The 18655-nt window shown below is 37.7% G+C and overlaps 1 protein-coding gene across 3 annotated transcripts in view; it reads right to left on the bottom strand.

Annotated features, from left to right (window-relative positions):
* KIF13A (kinesin family member 13A) overlaps positions 1-18655 on the bottom strand; it is a 104603-nt gene that overhangs the window by 22084 nt on the left and 63864 nt on the right. For all 3 annotated transcript variants that reach the window (XM_064705196.1, XM_064705194.1, XM_064705195.1), the window contains exons 12-20: positions 17367-17477; positions 16012-16146; positions 14721-14851; positions 12905-12991; positions 12630-12796; positions 7304-7514; positions 2661-2823; positions 1885-2025; positions 93-242 (exon numbers count right to left, since the gene is read on the bottom strand). In XM_064705196.1, the coding sequence (XP_064561266.1) occupies positions 93-242; positions 1885-2025; positions 2661-2823; positions 7304-7514; positions 12630-12796; positions 12905-12991; positions 14721-14851; positions 16012-16146; positions 17367-17477 (1296 nt within the window). The remainder of the gene's footprint in view (positions 1-92; positions 243-1884; positions 2026-2660; positions 2824-7303; positions 7515-12629; positions 12797-12904; positions 12992-14720; positions 14852-16011; positions 16147-17366; positions 17478-18655) is intronic.

Below are 18655 nucleotides of genomic sequence, written 5' to 3'. Positions count from 1 at the left end.
GGAACAAGACAGCAGGCACCATTTGCCTGCTAAAGCCCTAAGGAGCACAAAGAGTCCTGCAGGAGCTCTCAGCGTGCCCAGCCCAGCCCTACCTCGCCCTGCTGGCTGATGATGGGCACGGCGTACTGCAGCTTCACGTCGTAGAAAAGGCACTCCAGAAACACGTTGGCGACGCCAATCAAGTTGTGGTTCTCCTGCGCTTCGTAGAAAGGATCACCTCTCTTGCCAATCAGCTTCCTTATCTGTTTTAGAGATAATGAAAGAGATGTCACAAAACCACCAGTGTGGGAACAGGAGATCAAGTAACCTCATAGTATTAAAAGATCGTGGCACAAAAATTACTCCACTACCCATCTTTGTTCCTTCCTGTTACACAGGCAGAAAGAGACTAGAATCATATTACAAATTTGAAATGAAATCTTTGAGATGAGACATTATATAATCCTTTCTTTACTAAGGGATATAATAATATGATAGCCTGCATATTTTAGCAATGTCAAGGCAAAGCAGACTTTACCATGAGCAGTCACAGTAGTCATTGATTTCAAGATGTTTCACCTTTTCTGCTCTGTTTATACTTCCTAAACAAGAAGTCAAACCATTCTCATGTTGTGCTGGTCTGGCTGCTACCAGCACAAGGGCAAAGGGAAGGTGCAGGATGATTCCTACTTAAGTCAACAAGTGTTCTTATGACTCCTATAGAGCTGAGATCACACCTGCAGCATTCCCCATACAGCCACAAAGAATTCATGCAGATTCCTAGCACAATATGCACTCCTCAGTGAATTTGTTAGTTCCTTCCCTTCTTCTCCTCTTTTGTCTTCAACACATGCATTTGACCTACGTGTTTCTATGTAGCACATAGAACACATGCATTATGGACGACATAGGTCATGGAAAGAATGATCCTGGCTCAGGCAGACATAATGTATTCAAATATGTGCTATCAGTTCTTACTAAAGTCAGCAGCAAAATCATCGTTGTCTTCAATGGGCACAGATGAAGTGCTTGACCTCCCCTGTGTTATGATTTTAGAGATTCCCATTGTCCCGTCCAAAGCATGTAACAAAGGCACAAGAGTTGTTCAAACATATTTAAGAATTATTCTTGATACAAGTAATTTAGGTGCTTCCTAACAGCCAGCAGACAGCAAGATATATTTCCTATGCACTTCTACCTGGATACTTAGATGATGTCTTCTGGAATACCAAATATCATATCTCTTTCTAGTAAAAAAGCAAGTTTTTGGCAAATCTCATGTTTATCTGCCAAGGCGAATGTGCTACTTAAATTCTCACAAAACCTCACTGGGTTTTGACAGAAATGCTGATGAGACCAAGTATCTCCAATTGATTTCTTCCCTGCTTTAAGGCTGGGAAATATACAAATGAAATTAAAGAATATTTCATAATTTAAAATCAACTTTTATCCCACTACTATGTTCTGCACCTTGAGTATGTTCTGCACTTAAGCAGCATCCTTGTAAGCTTTGACACACTAAATAACTGTATTTCTAATGCAGCTTGCTGCTTCCATTCAGAGCTGGTGGTCATCTGCATGCCAGGTAAACATATGCTCTTAGTGGCATTGTGAGTCACTACCTCAGCACAATTATATCTGACATCAGCACACTTAACATCTGAAAACACAAGTGAGATAGGACATAACTGTGTTTTATTATGCATGGGGATTTTGAATATTTAGTATTATAACTGGTTTTGTTCCAGGTTTTTGTTTGTTTTGGTTTTTAAAAAAAAAAAACCAAACCATGGTACCCTATCCTTTCATATACAAAGTCACTGCCCTTGCTGTCTATAACATACTAAAAGGGGTTTAAAGAAAACAAACTCAATCTTTGATCCATTTCAAGAACACATAAATTACCTCAGGAATTTTCTCCTTCCATTCTTGATAAAGGTCTCTCATGTCAATCAATTTGTTCTCTAGTTTCTCAATAGTCCACACTTGAGTACCTTTTCCTTTTCTTCTCACTTGAATTGCAGGCTCGCTTACTATTGCACCTCTCTAAATCAGAGGAAAAAACAATCAGTGCAGGGAACGTGCATGTTTAACTCTTCACTCAAACTGCACTAGAAAGGAATAAAATACAGAACATGCAGCTTCTCTCTGCATGCCAGTCATGCTACTTCTGTCCTCAGACACAGCATGGCCTACACACATCTCTGAGCATCCACATCTCTTTATCCCTCTCAAACATGACCACTCCCACAGGAACATTAACATACTCAATCAAAGCCCTTAGGACAAGTATATTTTCCTAACTGCTATCATATTTACAGCAGCACTGTAAAATCCTTTAAGACACAAAATTGTAGGAAACTGTACCAAAACCCATTAACTTCTGCAGATAAAACTAAAATGCAGGTTCTGCAGCAACAGAACACAAATGTCTGTTCATATGCATTGCACATATGGTGATTGCACACTTGAAAACAGCAAGAGCCGTACTTAATTCTCTGTTGCCATTTTTACTTAATTACTCACTTTCAGTATATTAATCAGGTAGTACTTCTATTTTTCCTATGCATAATCTAACAAAACTAACATTTTATTGGCTCAAGCTGGATGAATGTTAGTTACATATGTCTACAAAGTTTAACCACAAAGCTACATTTTCCACCATTCTTTGTTAGCATTACCTTTTTGTTGGCACTGAGGTTTTCAGCAGGGATCTGAAGTGTTACTTGATAATCCGTTAGTTTACTCATTTCTTCTGCTAAGAAGTTTGCTTCTCTCACCAGAGTATTTGCCTTTACTATTTGCTCTCGAAGTTTAGCCAGGCTCTGTCGAAACAATTCATCCCTGTGGTGCAGTAGGTAACATGAAAAATACACAGAAACCTATTTCTATTATTGGAAAGCTGCAAATAGAGATGCTAACAAAGGCTTTTCTGAAACAAGTTTAAGAGGAAATGCTGAATAGCACTGTGTCAGTGAACATAAAACTCACACAATTTTATTGAGGGAAAGCAGTGATCACATATTAAACAAACAAATTACTGTTGAGGCACGTCTAGTACGGTGATGCCCAAATAAAAGGTCACAGTAATATGGGAACTGGTACAGTGATGATTTGTTTAAAGCCTTGAGGACATTTCAAATTTTCAAGAAATGAAATAATTGCAGCTGTCTTTGCCTTTAATCTGGAGTCCTGTTCCAAAGAATCTACCAGTCCCAACACGTGAGATTTCATCTTGATAAAACCTGCTCTTCCTCAGACCATAATGTCAGAATCTGCATTCACTGCAGGCCATCTTTGTATCACTCCAAGGGCTTTGCAGTGACCACAGACCTCCATGCACTTACTCAAGCACAGACATTAAAAATATATAAATAAAAAAACTTAAATCCTATTTACCCAAGGTATCTTTTAAGTAACAGATGAATGAGCACAGATTAAAGCCTGTGCACTCTGTTTCTGGACAAATTCCAAAGAGGTTTCTCAGGCCTGTCTGAGCAAATCTACTCTAACGCAACACCTGGCAAACCTGCTATGACACATATTATACATACACCTGTGTACCAAGATATGCCCTCACCTGGGATTCTCATCTTTAAATTACCTTTTTAAATGCTCATGATTATCCTCTGAGCAAAGCTCATTCTGCCTTCTTTGTAATCTCAACAGCACTTACTGTGTCTCACCACCTTTATAAAACTCAAGATCAAACTTTGGATATTTCAGTCACCAGCTCTCCCCTGTATGATTTTTTAGCTTTTCAATGCAAAGTCCTATTGAAATATGGTACATGTTGAGCAACACACTTCTCATTTCTATGAAACACTTTAAATTATACACAACTGTAGGAGGAATAAAGGCCTTCCGATGAACACAGGCAAAGTTTGCCTGCTGCTAACACGCTTCAGTCACCAACAGAATTCTAGTTGAGTGGTTATCTTTTTCTAAAAAATCCATTAGGAATGGCTAATTCAAACCACATTCTGACAGTCTTCTGATACCACAACCAAAGTGGTAAACATCCAGCATTGTTAGCAAGCAGCCCTGAATTTTAGTGCCTTCAACATGCTAAAACATGCAGCTTTGGCTCTCTCCCCGACCCAGCCTAGGTTTGCAACAGTGGTGGGTTTTATTGGGTCTTAAATAGCTACTATTGTAGGTGGATTTTTAGTAACTTCCTCCATATCTCCTCCCAGCATTAGATGGAAAATTCCTTTCTCTCTGCCTCTTGCTTCTGTTATCCAGACTATCAAAATTAAATAAGCAATTCAAGACCATAAGAGTGACACATTCCACAGACAGTCATAATTCTGGATTTGGCAAATTAAGGTAGTCAAAACTTAAACCCCAAGAAAGTATTTGATATTGAGAGTGTACCACACCCACAACCACTGTAAAACAAATGCCTAACTTGGGAAACAGCAGGCAGCTTTTATCTGTATGTAAGTGCTGTAAGAACCATTGGATCCAGCTACAGCCAGTCACTTCCTTAATCTGGGACACCAGCTCTGGGACATCAGCATCTTGGAAGTTTTTTGGGAGGCTCCCACACCAGTCTTACCTAGATTCTTGAGAAAGAAATGGTTTAAGACTGTAAGGCAAACTTACAAGTAACTCAACCAATTATTATGGGCAGTTCTTATAACAGTTACGTTTTTCTGTATACAGCTGTGCCAGAGCCTTTCCAGAAAGTTAAGGGAAAAAAAGCACTTCAGACAGGATTTCTTAATTCTCACTACATTAAGCATATGACCACTAGGGTAACATAAGCTCCACTAGGGTATTAACTGGAGCAAATATTCATTGAACATGAAATCTTGAAATAATCATTTAAGCCAGACAAGGAGAAACAACTGACACTCACTGCCACCTCAACAAATAAAATTTGTTTGAAGTTACAATGGGTTAACTTTATGCCAACAGGATTTAAAACCAGGCCAGGTATCACCTGGCCTTCCACAGTCAGCAGAAAGTGGGAACAATCTCTGTGCAATGTGTTCCAGCTGATCTGACAGATACAGCCTCATGCCCACATCTGATACCAATCAAATTAATTTTGCTGCCTGATCCAGTAGAGCCCAGCTTTATTTGCAACAGCAACAGAGAGGCAGCTAAAACTGCACCAATCAAATCCCCTGCAACCCAGACTCTTGGAACTCTTGCACATTTTTCACATCCAGTCTTCCCATTCTTCCCAGGATTTTTTTGCCCTCTGGCCAGTTGGCTAGTAAACATCCTCTCAGCAACATGTTGCCATGCTTTCCCAGCAGAAACCACTCAAAGATTTTTTTTTTTTTTGGTTTCTTATTTAAGATGATTCATTTTCCCCCCTCTTTTCAGCAGCCAAAACCTCTTCTAAAATTACAAATAAATAAAAAGTATATCTAAGTATATCATATGTCTTCTGGAGGACAGGAAAATGATAATGAGTTCTTCCAGAAAACTGCTTATTCAATGGCAGTGCCACTAAAACATTATCAGACTCCTCATGGATTGCTCCAAAGAGAATCCATTCTCCTTTTCTTTACAATGCAGCAACGTACAGGCTTCAAACAGTTCAACAATTATACAGAGTAAAGCATTCACCAATGAAATTCTGAGGCAAAACTTCTTGTTCAAAGCACAGCTCCTCCTCAGAGACATCTAACAACTACTGAGAAGTGAAAGCTGATGGAACACCTAGCCTTGATATCACCCCAGATTGTCTTTTTTGTGATTACGTGGTTATGGTGGGTAATTTTAAGAGAATCAATTGCCATCTTCTCATCACAGCTCTCAAGGACAGGCAAGTTTTTTGCTACTGCCTTTTCCCTTCTGCTGCATCATTTCAGAGGTACTGCCTCCCCTGCCAGTAAGCTCAGTTCTCTTCTCTGCTACTGCAGTGCATTATCAATGATTTCTGGATGGCCTTGCTGTGCTCAAAGCAGTTCTGAACAGAAAGGCCTCCAGCTAACACATTTCTCACTCTTGTGCAGCCCTAAAAGAGTCTGCAAATCCCAACCATAACTCTGTGACATTTTACATTCAGTTCCCAATGATTCTGTTTTTAGCTTTTACAGGGGCAAACAATATTTCAATTAATGCTGAATCATAGAACTACTTCTCCCTACACTTGCCATGAAAAACATTCTAGTCATTGCTAGTCAACAGTTAGCTATTTGTTTAGGTTTTTTTCCCAGGCTCAACTGGGCAGAAATTACAAAACAAAATCTTGCACAAAAACTAAACCAAGATCTGTTCTGTTCTATTTCTAACATTCTCAATTGAAAGCTGCAAACCAATGTTGACTGTCTTGGTTTAGATCCCTCTTGTAAATTGATTTGGTTTTTTAATGGTGAAGAATAAAGCAAAAATAATTACATTAAAAAAGAGCACTCAAACTCACTACATATAGAAAAAAACCCCACTGAGTGAATAAGGAAGCTTCTGTTTTAAAAGAAACGGATGAAATAAATTTACAAGAAACCTGTTAGAACATCTAGACATTCTTCCTGATGAATAAGCCCAATGACAGAATACTCACTGGTATTCAGAAAACTTAAATCATCTTGGTTGCTGCCCCTTGAACTTCTCTCCGTGGAGCTGGCATCCTTCTCTCCTCAATCACACCAAGAACAAACTTCTTCCATTGTCCTAAGTGCTCTGCTCACATCTTCCTAGAGTGCATGTTAACTGTTCCCAACCTCATTATGGCCTTTCACCAAGGCTGCATTCAGGTGCCTGCTATTCCTTTGCAAAGAGGCCAATTCACCTCATGGCAAGCCTTTAACTTCCTAAGCAGCTCAACCAGAGCAATTGTCTCCTAAAGCTGGGCTTACGTTTAGAAACACAAATGTACAAACATATACGGATCCCCATTCTCTGTACTTTTTATGGTTCCCTGATTGCAAACTATTACTGCTCTCATATACTTGCAAAACACAATACTCTTTACTGGACTCTTTAGTCTTAGTTGACAAATTTATCTTTCAGCACAATTCTTTCCTTTCTTTCATGAACTAAAACAATACTTGCTAAACCAAACGTTTCAATAAGCAGTTTTCAAGTTAAAAAAAAATTAGAAACAAAGCAAAAAAACACACAGAAGACTGACCTATAATACTGCTCAAAAAAGCGAAATTTTTATGTCTTCTGTGAGTTAAATGTTGCACACGTTAAACATCCCAGCTCAGCTCTAAACAAAATGCTAACGCTGTGGTGGAAGCGCAGATCTTATTCTGCACATCTGCTCCACAAAAAGAGACGGATTTTGGATGCATGGTTCCAGCCACACCTTTCACCATTTGCAGTTCCTACTACTTTGTTTTAACTCCAGTATTCTCACCTCTCCTCTGTCCAGAGGTTGACTTTCTGCTGTGCAGCCTGGGCAGTGTAGGAGAGCCTGTCGCTGCCGTGCTGGTGCTGCCTCTCTGGGGAGAGCTGCTGCCGCAGCAGCTCCAGCTCGCGCTCATACATCACCCGCTGCTCCTCCAGAGCGCTCCGCTTCTCCTCTAGGTACTGCTTCTCCAAGATCTGCACCACATTTTGTACTGGGTCTAAAGGAAGGGAAGGAAAAAAAAAAAAAAACAGAAAAAAAATCCCCCAGAAAACATGAGAAAATGCCATTTCAGCATTACAGGACACCCATTATTTAGTTGGTAACAGCAATCAACATACCCCAGAGTCTGCAAACACAAATTGCACACCAATTTACTAAATATTGCATTAAATAGATAAATCCAAACTAAAATTAAAAAACAAATGGCATGCAAAAGGCTAGAACAATGGTTAAGACCCTTGTCTATTGCACATTTAAGTGCTGTGTATTTATAATATATTCCAGAATCCCAGTAGGAAAAAAAAAAGGATGGAAAAGGAAACAAATGAATAAGAAAACAAAGCAAAACACAAGGGAAGATGATGTTAACCAGAGGAGGAAATTACTTAAGGAAGTAAAAAGCAATGTACTTTCTCTGTTTTGGCAGAGAATGAAACACATTGGAGAGCTGCAGATGAAAACCTAGACAAACAAATGCTCTGACTGGTCACACATTACACCGCACTAATGTGCTGCACGGCGCTGAGGCAGACAAAATATGTCCTGGGGGGCCTTCTGCATTTAGCTTTACAAACCTCATTTCATCTTGGTATCAACACAGAACAAATATCCATTTGGATATTCAATCCTGAAAAAACTGCTTGTGTCAATCAGCTGGGGATAAAAGTGAAGTGGACTCAAATGAATGAAACATTACTCTGTCTGTTCCCAGGGTTAGGTCCCATGCCTGTGCCTCTGAAAGAGCCATTTAATAGAGCAAGCTCTGTGTACTACCAGTCTATATACCTGGCTCGTGCACACATCTCTGACAGCTCAAATACAGCAGAAAAAAGTGGTTTGCAAGAGGACCAATCTAGACAACTGAGTGACAGCACACCACCCAAGAGATTGCTGATTCTGTACACAAGAGGAAGAGAGAGGATTCCAAAGCTGGAGTGGTGGACTGCTAGAGGAAGCAATACTGCAGCTCTATGATAGGGCAGGATTTTCAAATGCAAAGAACTTCAGCTTTAAAATAACTGTTTGTGATACCCCTTTCATTTCATTATCAAACTAAAAAAGAGCTGCTGCAATTTTTAAGGATGCCAGTCTATTACAAAGGAGGGAGAAAAATAAACCCAGATTTAATTACACTGTCCCATTTTGGAACTAGAGGTGTGCCACTCAAAAAAAACTGAACAAAACCAAAAAATACATCTGTGTGATTTAGTTATAAACCATCTTCCCTTTGGTTTTCGCAAACAATTCTGCAAGCTGCTTCTGTGGCCCTGGCCTTATTCAGGGAAGAAATCACTGGCTTCACACAAAGGCATCACAAATACCACCACAATGGTAATTATAAAGCACAAAGTTAAAAATCAGTCAGTATAAATAGCAACCAAATAGCAAACTACTGATTCATAAAAGTGCCTTAAAATAACTAGAAATATTACTTTTTAGTACATGACATTCTCAGAAAGAAGTTAGCTATTATTAGCTTTTAAACAGTGCAAAAAAAAAACAAACCCTGACTGAACCAAGTTCTAAAATTCTGGACTACAAACCAAGTTATTAATGTTCATCTCCACCATCATGATCCTTCTAACTCCTCCAGATAACACCAGAACTATCTTAAAATACATGGGCTTTGCTGCATAATTCCCCAAATCAATTTTAGTTATATAGAAGAATATTTGAGAAAATCAGGTATTATGCAGATGACAGAGTAGAGACATGGAAGAAATTAAAATCCCTCCATTGTGTTTGCAAACACAGGAAATTAATCTAAGGCTGACTCATTAAGATGAGACTTTCCTAAACCACTCAAAGAGCAGTATGAGTTCAAGAAACAGATTTTTTTAATAAAAGTAAACTTTTCAGCCACCTAGATTTACAGGATCACAACAACCATAGGATCAAATTACACCATGATAAATATTTGGAACAAGATGCAAGAACATAGTATAAAACTTTCCAATTGCAACATAATCCCGTACTGCTTGGGAAAAAAAAGAAAAAAAGGTGGATTATGCTTGTCTTGTAATGCAAAAGGTAAATTCACAGTCTCAGAAAAGTTCTTAATTTAGCTTTGGAAAGAGTTTACTGAGAAAACCTTAAGGCTGTCATAGGAAAAAAGTAAAATATGGAGTGAGTTATAAACTATCTAGGTAAAATTTGAAGCAATAAACAGTCAAGATCTTTTACAGTTCAAAAGAACTACAACAGTGTTTAAATTAAATTTAAACACCATGTTCTACAATTTTGGATTCCTCATGCAAAGTCAAATAAATTAAGGAAGATTCTACCCAGTGCCTGCCAAATACACAGCAAATTCCATACAGCGTTAAAAGTTCCAAGTCCCAATCCTTTACATATTTATGTGACAAGAGTTCAATGACCCTGAAAAAAATATTCATATGCAGTTAATCCCCTGCAAAATCATAGACTACTAACACAGAACACAAAAATGTATTTTCTTCACAGGATGAGCAGCGTTTATTACCTTGCTACAATGTTACTTAATTCACATGTGGAATCTGTTAATCGAGTCACACTGATGCTAAATAAATTCCCTAACATTTCTTGCAAATATATTTGTCTAAGCAAGCTAGAAGAGGGTTATGACACAGGCTGCTTTGCTAAGTTTTATCTCTCCCTGAGCTGTAACAGTTTTGTTTGCTAAAATGAGAAGCCGCCTAACCTAATCACATTGTTTACTTAACCGCTGCACAGTATACAAGAATAAAGTAAACTTCTTTGATGCAGTCTGTGTTTGACCAGCATCACAAATTAGCAGTACAAAGCTGATCTGACAGAATCCCACAAAGAAAGTTAACATGCTGAAGGAAGGAAAGAATTGGGATGTTTTCTTTACAGCAGTTTTCAAAGTTACACACTTTCCACAGAGGTTCTCTGGAGCCGGATGGAGTCTGTGACACTGTTGCACTGGTTACATGCCATAAAAACAAATGTGTTTGCACCCTGCAGAAGCCAGGACATTTATTTAAAGAGGATTATAATTCTCAAACAAATCCAGCAGGAGGGAGGAATCCAAAAACCAAAACAAAGGAAAACCAAACCCTCTTGCTTTTGGGCTGTATCTATACAAGATTATAAAATAATTATCTAATCAAATTTTTTAAATATCTCTTCATTCCCCTCTTAGGGCTTCTCCAGAAAATATGTGTAATAGAATTAACAGTCTTCAGTCATTTAGTTATTTCTTCCTCCTTACCCATACTTATTTTTCATTTTAAGGAAGAATAAATAAATGGTACTCTAACAAAGCTGCTTCACTTCTTACACAACAAACCGGACGCCCGTCAGAAAAAAGGTATTTTAGCATTGAGAAAGTGCTGGTAGTTTCTGTTTATCTAACTTCAAATCACAAGAGCAGGCTATGATCCTCACAGTCACTTTTTTTGTCAGCATTCTATTATCACTAACTACTCCAATTTAGTTAAGCAATACCTATGTGGGAGTGGGCAGAAGCAGCAGAAATTGGGATATGACCCTTCTGTAACAGTGTGACATGTATGGCTGCAAACACTTGCTCTGCAGTAGGGAAGGAAGAGCTTTAAGGAATAGCAAGGTCTGAAACTGTTCTTGACCAAGACACAGAAAGCAACCAACCAAAACAAAGACTGGCCTGGACCACAATCAGAAAAGCTTACTGAACTAAAATGTAAAGACACTGGGAATGTTGTGAAGAACTGTTTCAATCAGCTGGATAACAACACATGAAAACCAAAAAATGTGACCCCTTGTTCAAAGAACACTGACTCATTATAGACTGATACACTTCAGTCAAATCTCCAGTTAGTAACAAGCAGATCAAGCATCAATTAATGCTTTCAGACTTTTCCAGCAGCCTCATGCACAAGCCAATTGAGTTCAAAACCTTTGTCCCAGTTTTGGCACAGATATGAGATGGTTTGAGGCCTTAAAACGGGCAACAGAATCTTCACAAGGGATGACAACACTGAAGACCACCAGGATGGCAGATTCATCTGAAATTCATCTCCTGCTATGGCTGAATCGTAATGAGAATATTTCTGTTACCAAACAGCAATTTCATATCAATTTAAGTCACCTGATCCTGAAACTCACACAAGCAACCTCATTAAAAATTAAACTGTAAAAAAACCTGCAAAGTATTGCAGCTTCAAACATATGAAACCATCATGCTGTGCTCAATGGCAAAACAGACAAAAGTAAAACAAGAAGAGGAGACGAAATAAAAAGTAAATGCTGTATTTCAACATGCAAACCACAGCAAACCATGGAAATACTGTGAAGAGATGAAGAAAGGAGAACAGAAAGCAATGAACCACCGTCTACTCTGTCTTCTTGATCAGGGACCAAATCCCAAGGTATTTGCCTCTATGATTTTGTGTATTTAAAACCTGTACAAAGCATTCTGTAGTTTACTAAGTTTTTCAGCATTTCTTTATACTCTATTGTATCACATGAACCATGACCTGCCTTCTGGAAATCATGAAAAAGCCATATTGTTTTACATACACCATACCGTTATTTTATTTATATCTTATAGTGTTGTTCCAAAAAAACAATTTGTTTTAACAAAGACTAAATGAAATATTAAGAGTGATCAAGAGCTGAAAAACAAGCTGGCATTTGCCTTTTGCTTTGTTATCATTTCAATGTTTTTTTAATAAGGTTAAAATGGTGTCAGTAACATTTGATACAAAAAGGAGGATGAAATAACTGAGCCATATATGGTGCACCTCTTCTTTCTACAGTAACTCACAAAAACAAGAACTTAGTAAACTTGGATGATAATTTGACAGGCATATGGTTACAAATCAACTGCTTTATAAAAGAGAGTAGAGGTACAGACAAAATTGTGTCAGGGCACAAACCAACTACTATCCCTGTGTGTGTATTTACACCTAGGTGCACATATTTTTTTTTTACACACACATATATATATTTATAGTTATATATGTTTCATATATATTTGCACACACATTGTTTCTGTAAAATATCTTATCCTGAAAATCTTCCAAAGGCCCCTGGAACAAGTGCATTGCTTGTTTTACCCAGAAATTGAGTTCCAGGCTGAATTTGTTAGACAATCCAAAAGAACATTTTTATCTGGCAGTTGCCTTACCATTACTATTCAGTGTCTTCATAATAACTTCCATTTGTGCAAACTCATAGTTGTAGTCTGGTTCTGAAGAAGCTTCACTAGCTGCATCCAGATCATGCTCTCCTAAGGAAGTTTCTTTCTCAAGGTCTTTCAGCCAGTCTCGACGTTTCCTCTTTGGTAAATTTATTCTGAGTAAAAATGGAAATTCAGTTTATAAAGAAAAATTATCTAAAATAATGAAAGGAAAAAAAATAGGCTGAATGTAAAATGGGTGGAATATAAACATCAACCATTACCTAAAAAAGTGGTTGTTTCCCCATAATATTCTATCTCCATGCCATAACTGAGTGGCAGAACATACCAATGCACCATTTACACAGGATCTGAAAGAAAAAAATACAACTCCAGTGAAATCCTGAAAATAAAAGATTCAAGAGTTGCAGTTTCTCCCACCTACTGAAAGTCACTTGTATTGCATGATAACAAACCAGCTATGTTCTTATGAAAGGATCATTGGGAAAGTTACTGGTCTGATCTCTATTGTCAGAATTAGCACCTTTCCCCTCTGCCTTTGGCTGGTACAACTCTTAAGTAAACACACAGACAGGGTTCATTTTGTTTGCAAAGCTTTCTTAAATGGCTGTTTCTCAAACTGGGTCACTGCCTGTTTCTTATAAACTTATAAAATCCAAACATAAATGTATGCAAATCCTACTGATAGAGCTCTCCAAGATACAACTTAGTCAACACTGAGTTGTAAAACATGCTGTGAACAGATACGGCATTCACGCATAAGAAAAGATTCTTAGATCCAAGTTTTATTCTTTCAACAAATAGAGTCTCTATTATTAACAAGGGTCTATTTTTGGGAACATCTGGTATACTAGTGTATTTCTTTATACTTAAGTTTCAATCACAAAATGAGAAAAATTGAGCTCTTGAACTTTTGCGTGTGTGAGTCACAAAGCAGAGCATTTTATTTGAAAAGGGAAAAAACTTCAGTAAAATGAAAAAGGCTTTTCAGATGCAGCACTCTCATTTCAGCAGTCTCTCTCATGTAAGTCAACACAAACACATAAGCATTTCATTTTAAATCAGATCTTTTTTTAACTTTTTTCAATGAAATTCTGGTAGCTAAATTTCTGTTGATACTCATATCTTAAGAACAGTTACTTAAGCATTAAGCATAAAATATGGGGTTTTTTTACTGACATGTGCCCTTGTTCCTGCCAGTCAAAATGACTGATTTCCAGTACAGTAACTCTATCACCACAAGCCTGAATCCCATCTGTTTGAAATTTTGTACTGTAGGCTGCAGAAGAAAAATACAAATGCATTTCACTAAAGGAAGACTGAAAGAAATCAGATTTTTATGTGCCTCTCAAACTTCAGTTTCTCATTCTGATACTAATCTGTACATTATTTAGATACTGAAATTTCAGACAAGCACATGACAATTAACTCGGACAAAGGTACTGCTTTATCACATGCTATTGGAGATCAAGTGACAAAGACATTTACAATTCCACCCAAGGAGCCACAATGCCCCAGGAATGAAAAATTATTAAAATACAGAAGTAGAAACAAAAGGTGAAGCATTACTTTACACTGCATATTAACTAGACAAAACAGTAATTAAGGATTTAGAAAAGAATTCAGACCTTTAAAGCACCTTTTCCTCACAAAATATTGAACTTTACAACAGGAACTACTCACGAGGCACCATTTATTCTCTGCCATCAAGACACAAGCTACTATCCCATCACACAGGCCAGCACAGCCAGCAGCATCTCAGGGATCTCATTTCTACCCAAGATACAGACAGGCAATGGCCCCTCTCTCCTACCAAGTACCTTCTTTAGGTGGTTTATTCCAGGCCAAACCACTGCCTGCCTGTTGCCCTGCAGAGTGGAGAGGTGAGTATTCACATGTGCAGGGAAATCTTACTTTTAATTGCTGAATTTCCCTCTAAGTATCTATTTAAGTCAACTGTATTGAACCTACTCATTGGTCAGAACATAAGATACTTCTGTCTGTGTAAAATAAAAATGCATGAAAGTCACTATCTGTCAAAGAAAAGCAAATTTCCATTTCAGTGCTGATCTTCCTTACCTTGCATTTTCTTTTGGTGTGAGTGTAACTTCTCCATCTAAAGCAATATTAATCTCACAGTGTTCTGGTTGGATTCCTATACCAAAGAGCTGAATATCCTGAGAGGTATCTGCACCAACTCTTGTGTGATCCTAGAAAACAAGCTGTTACTAAGAGACAAGCAAACTACCATTGTTGACACAACTAAGAAAATATTAGCTGAAGTGCTGAGACTGCACAGTTTGTGTGTCTGTCGAGCAGAAATGGTGCCACAGCACATCTGAAGACTGCAACAGACACACACAAACTGTTGCTCTGCCCTGAACTTCATCTTCACACAGTTTTAGCTAAAGCAAAATGAAGCAGTTGACACACAAATTCTGATTAAAAAGTATTCTCACACTATGCCTGCATGCATTAAACACAAAAACTAGAAGAAAACCAGTCATGTCATACAGGCATAATTAAGAGAACAGCATAGATAGTAAAACAAGGTGCAGAGTTCTCTGCTTTTCAGAAAACAGCTGTACAGCAACTCAGCTAAACATACTAAGCTCTACATAATTCCAAGTCATATTTTAAGTTCTTCTGAAACAGTTTATTTTGTTAGTGTTTGAGAGGTTGTGTTTTATTTGCTACTGTTCAAATACACAAGTCTTCCTTCAGCTACCAAAGCAGAAGAGTAGCTAAAAAAACAGACACAATACTCTTTCATATCTTATTGACAAGCAGCTCACACTTCCCTACAAACCTTCTAGGTTTGAACTTGACACTTCTTCACTCTGGCATGGGAAATGCAAAACAGAATGGTATGAAAGCTAATGACACTGGGAAAATACATTTCTGTAAAATTTTAACAGTGCCTTTTTAACCCCCTCTCTCATAAGCTTTCCTGTCATTGAAGGTTATGTTATTCTTACTGATTACTACTGATCATCATCTCTTTATTATTAGCTCTCCATATATTTAAAGCAATTCCCAGCTCCCTAACAAAAACAAGCATCTACCATGAAGTTCCTGCTTGAAGTTCAGGCCAGAAGACCACTGGCCAGGCACATCCTGCCTGGAAAAGCTAGAATTGATCTCAACACTGGTCCACACTGAGCATTTCTCCTACTGTTGGCAATCAGGAGATCAATTAGCAAAACAGTGAAGCTGAGCTGCAAAGGGAAAACAAAAGCCTAAACAGTAGGAGGAGGCTTATCCTATTTTGCTGCAGCAAAAAAACTACATCTCTTCTGAGTAAATTGGAGCTAGAAATTCCAAGCAAGTGTCCTTTCATTCTGTGTAAATATCCTGTTCACATCCTTACCTTTAAATAGTAAACCAGAAGCTCATTGAGTGCAGGGTCTGCATTCAGGTTCACCAGATAACACTTGTCATCCCCAACCTTGATACCTGAAGACTCGAGGGAGATTCCCATGCTCTCCAGCTGTCTTTGCCTCTCCTGCAAGCACAAAAATAAATTAATCTTGCCTGCTGCAATATGTAGGGACAAGCACAGAGCAACTGAAGATAAAGATGCACATGCTGAGTATGCACACTGTATATCACCACCAGACACTGGTCAGGCACCATAAGGTCAGTAGAATTTATCTTTGCACACTAACCATAAAAAGTTAGATGTAATCCTCAAACACCTATCTCCCCAAAGTAGAGCTTAATTAAGCAGTCCTATTAAATTTGTTAGGCTTACCTACACATAGGTAGGTTTAATGAAATCAATAGAGCTAAGAGACACAATGTGGCTTTGAGTCTTTATGTTAGTAAAAAATGAAACTCAGTTTCAATTACTTCAAAGATAATCACAGTCATAGATGATTTAGGAAATAGCATGCCACAGTTTAGGCTTATTCATTTGCAGTTTTATTATTAATTCAGCTAAAACATTTACTTGATCACATGAGTCTTTTTCAGTCTTTTTTTTTTTGGCTACAGTTTGGGTGTTGGAGTTTTTGGTTTGGCTGGTTAGGTTTGGGTTTTCCCCTTGCCCTGTTTTTTTTGTTTTAAAAATTTATTTTAACAGTGGTTGCACCATAACATGCTTCTGGAGCATTAGGACTAGAAAGGGAAGCAAACACCATTTATTCTTCAAGCTATGGATGAAGGAATGATGAAAGTATACACTAGAAGCCAGAAAGGGTTTTTTTTAATGTACAAAATTTATAATAAACAAACATTAGTGACTACATGTACACATTTTCCTTTTCTGGTAAGAAATCACTAAAAGCAAAAGCAACAAATATCACCCACAATTCTGATCCTTCTGTAATTCTTCACTTCCTTAGTCACTTAAAGGGAAATATCCCCACGGTCCCACTGTGGTCTTATAAATAAATGAGCTGTCCAAATATATTTTGATGTTTTATTTTAAAATCAAAGACTGGCTTTTATCAATGCTATATCATGACACTGCTAGATTTATGCTAATAAAATCTAGACTTTAAAAAAACACAAAAACCCAACAAACAAATGAACATTTGTTGGTTAAAAAAACCAACAAACAAACAAAGCCACCCCAAAAACAGAAACAAGGGGAAAAGACAAAAATTCAAAGACATTTCAAATAGGTGATGGGAAAACAGCATAGACCACTACAGCTCATGAAGTTCAGCTGACTAGTACTATATGAGTATCTGGCTTTCCTCTTAAAATTTTCTGAAGTACCTGTGCAATTTCTTCTGTTTTCCTTAGCTTTTCTTCCCAGGTGACAGTCAACTCTTTTATTAGTTTTTCTGATTCTTCCAATTTTTCCTTCAGTTCTGGTGCCTTCATGGCCTAAAAGGTAGAAATTAGCAAAAACCCTCAGCTACTCTTACCACTGCAACTTCAGCTTGCACAAGGAAACTCAACACAGCAACATATTATCAAATGCAACAAGTATAGGTTTGTTACTATGTTCCCAGGTTTTTCAAGGTAGAAGTTGAGGAAATAGGAAACTTGCAAAGGAGGAGGAGGACAGAAATCACCTTTATTGGATCCAGATCTGAAATAGCTGAAGAATGACATAGCTCCAGAGTTAATGGAAGGAACAAAAATCTCTGGGCCTGGCCACTCAGACTTCACTGTCTGCATAAAAGTATGTGAGTATTTAAAAACTTTAATTCCTAGCTGTCTGCAGTTCAAGTGCAATGTCTTTCTTGCAACAGTAGTTTCAAACACAAATTCCTCTAGACATTTAGCCTTCCATTCCATCCTGGTTTTGTAAGTGCTCTTAGAGTTGCTTTAAAGCTTTCAGACTGACCCTGTTGATTACCTTCAAAGGAAGGCATGTTCTGGAGCTAACACAGGCTTCTCATTTCACAACAGGAAACAAAAGCAAAGGGCTTGAATATGTCCAGTGCCAAGTAACAACTGAACAGGCTGGCCTATAACCCTATATAACTCTTTTTAACAGAAGGTAGAAGAGAAAACACTTAACAAAATAATTAGTAAGATTTTGGACACCTTCCTACTGATTGTGTTCAGCTGCAGCCTGCCAACATGCTACAATAACATTTTCCAAATTAAAATAAGGGCTTAGAACAGGTTTTTATTTATGAAAAAGTGAATGCCTCCTTTTCCTTAAAGAAGATTTTCCCACTTCAGTCTATAAGGAAGTGTTCACGTGAATAACACTATTCCTTAAATAATTATGAAATTTAAACACCACACAAATTTACCCTCAAGCACAGTTCTGTTCCTTTTCCTTCAGTATTTTATGTCCTTCCTGAAAAGATGAAAAATATTTTCAAATCTATTAAGTACCTAATTTGTTCAGATATCCTGGATACCAAATAAACTATCCTACCTGGATACTTTATTCTTCAGGTAGAAGAATAAATTAAGATAATCATCAATCACATAGTGTCAACTATTAAGGCAGTGAAGCAAATGCAGTGATGGTTTTCAGTGCTCCATTTCTGACAATTTTTAATAGATTTTCACAAATGTCAGAGAGAAATGCCCCCTGAATT

The sequence above is a fragment of the Zonotrichia leucophrys genome, chromosome 2 (genome assembly GCF_028769735.1).
Source record: "Zonotrichia leucophrys gambelii isolate GWCS_2022_RI chromosome 2, RI_Zleu_2.0, whole genome shotgun sequence".
Classification (NCBI taxonomy): Eukaryota; Metazoa; Chordata; class Aves; order Passeriformes; family Passerellidae; genus Zonotrichia; species Zonotrichia leucophrys.
Note: the sequence above shows the minus strand (reverse complement) of the source record. Positions and strands in the feature narration are given on the sequence as shown.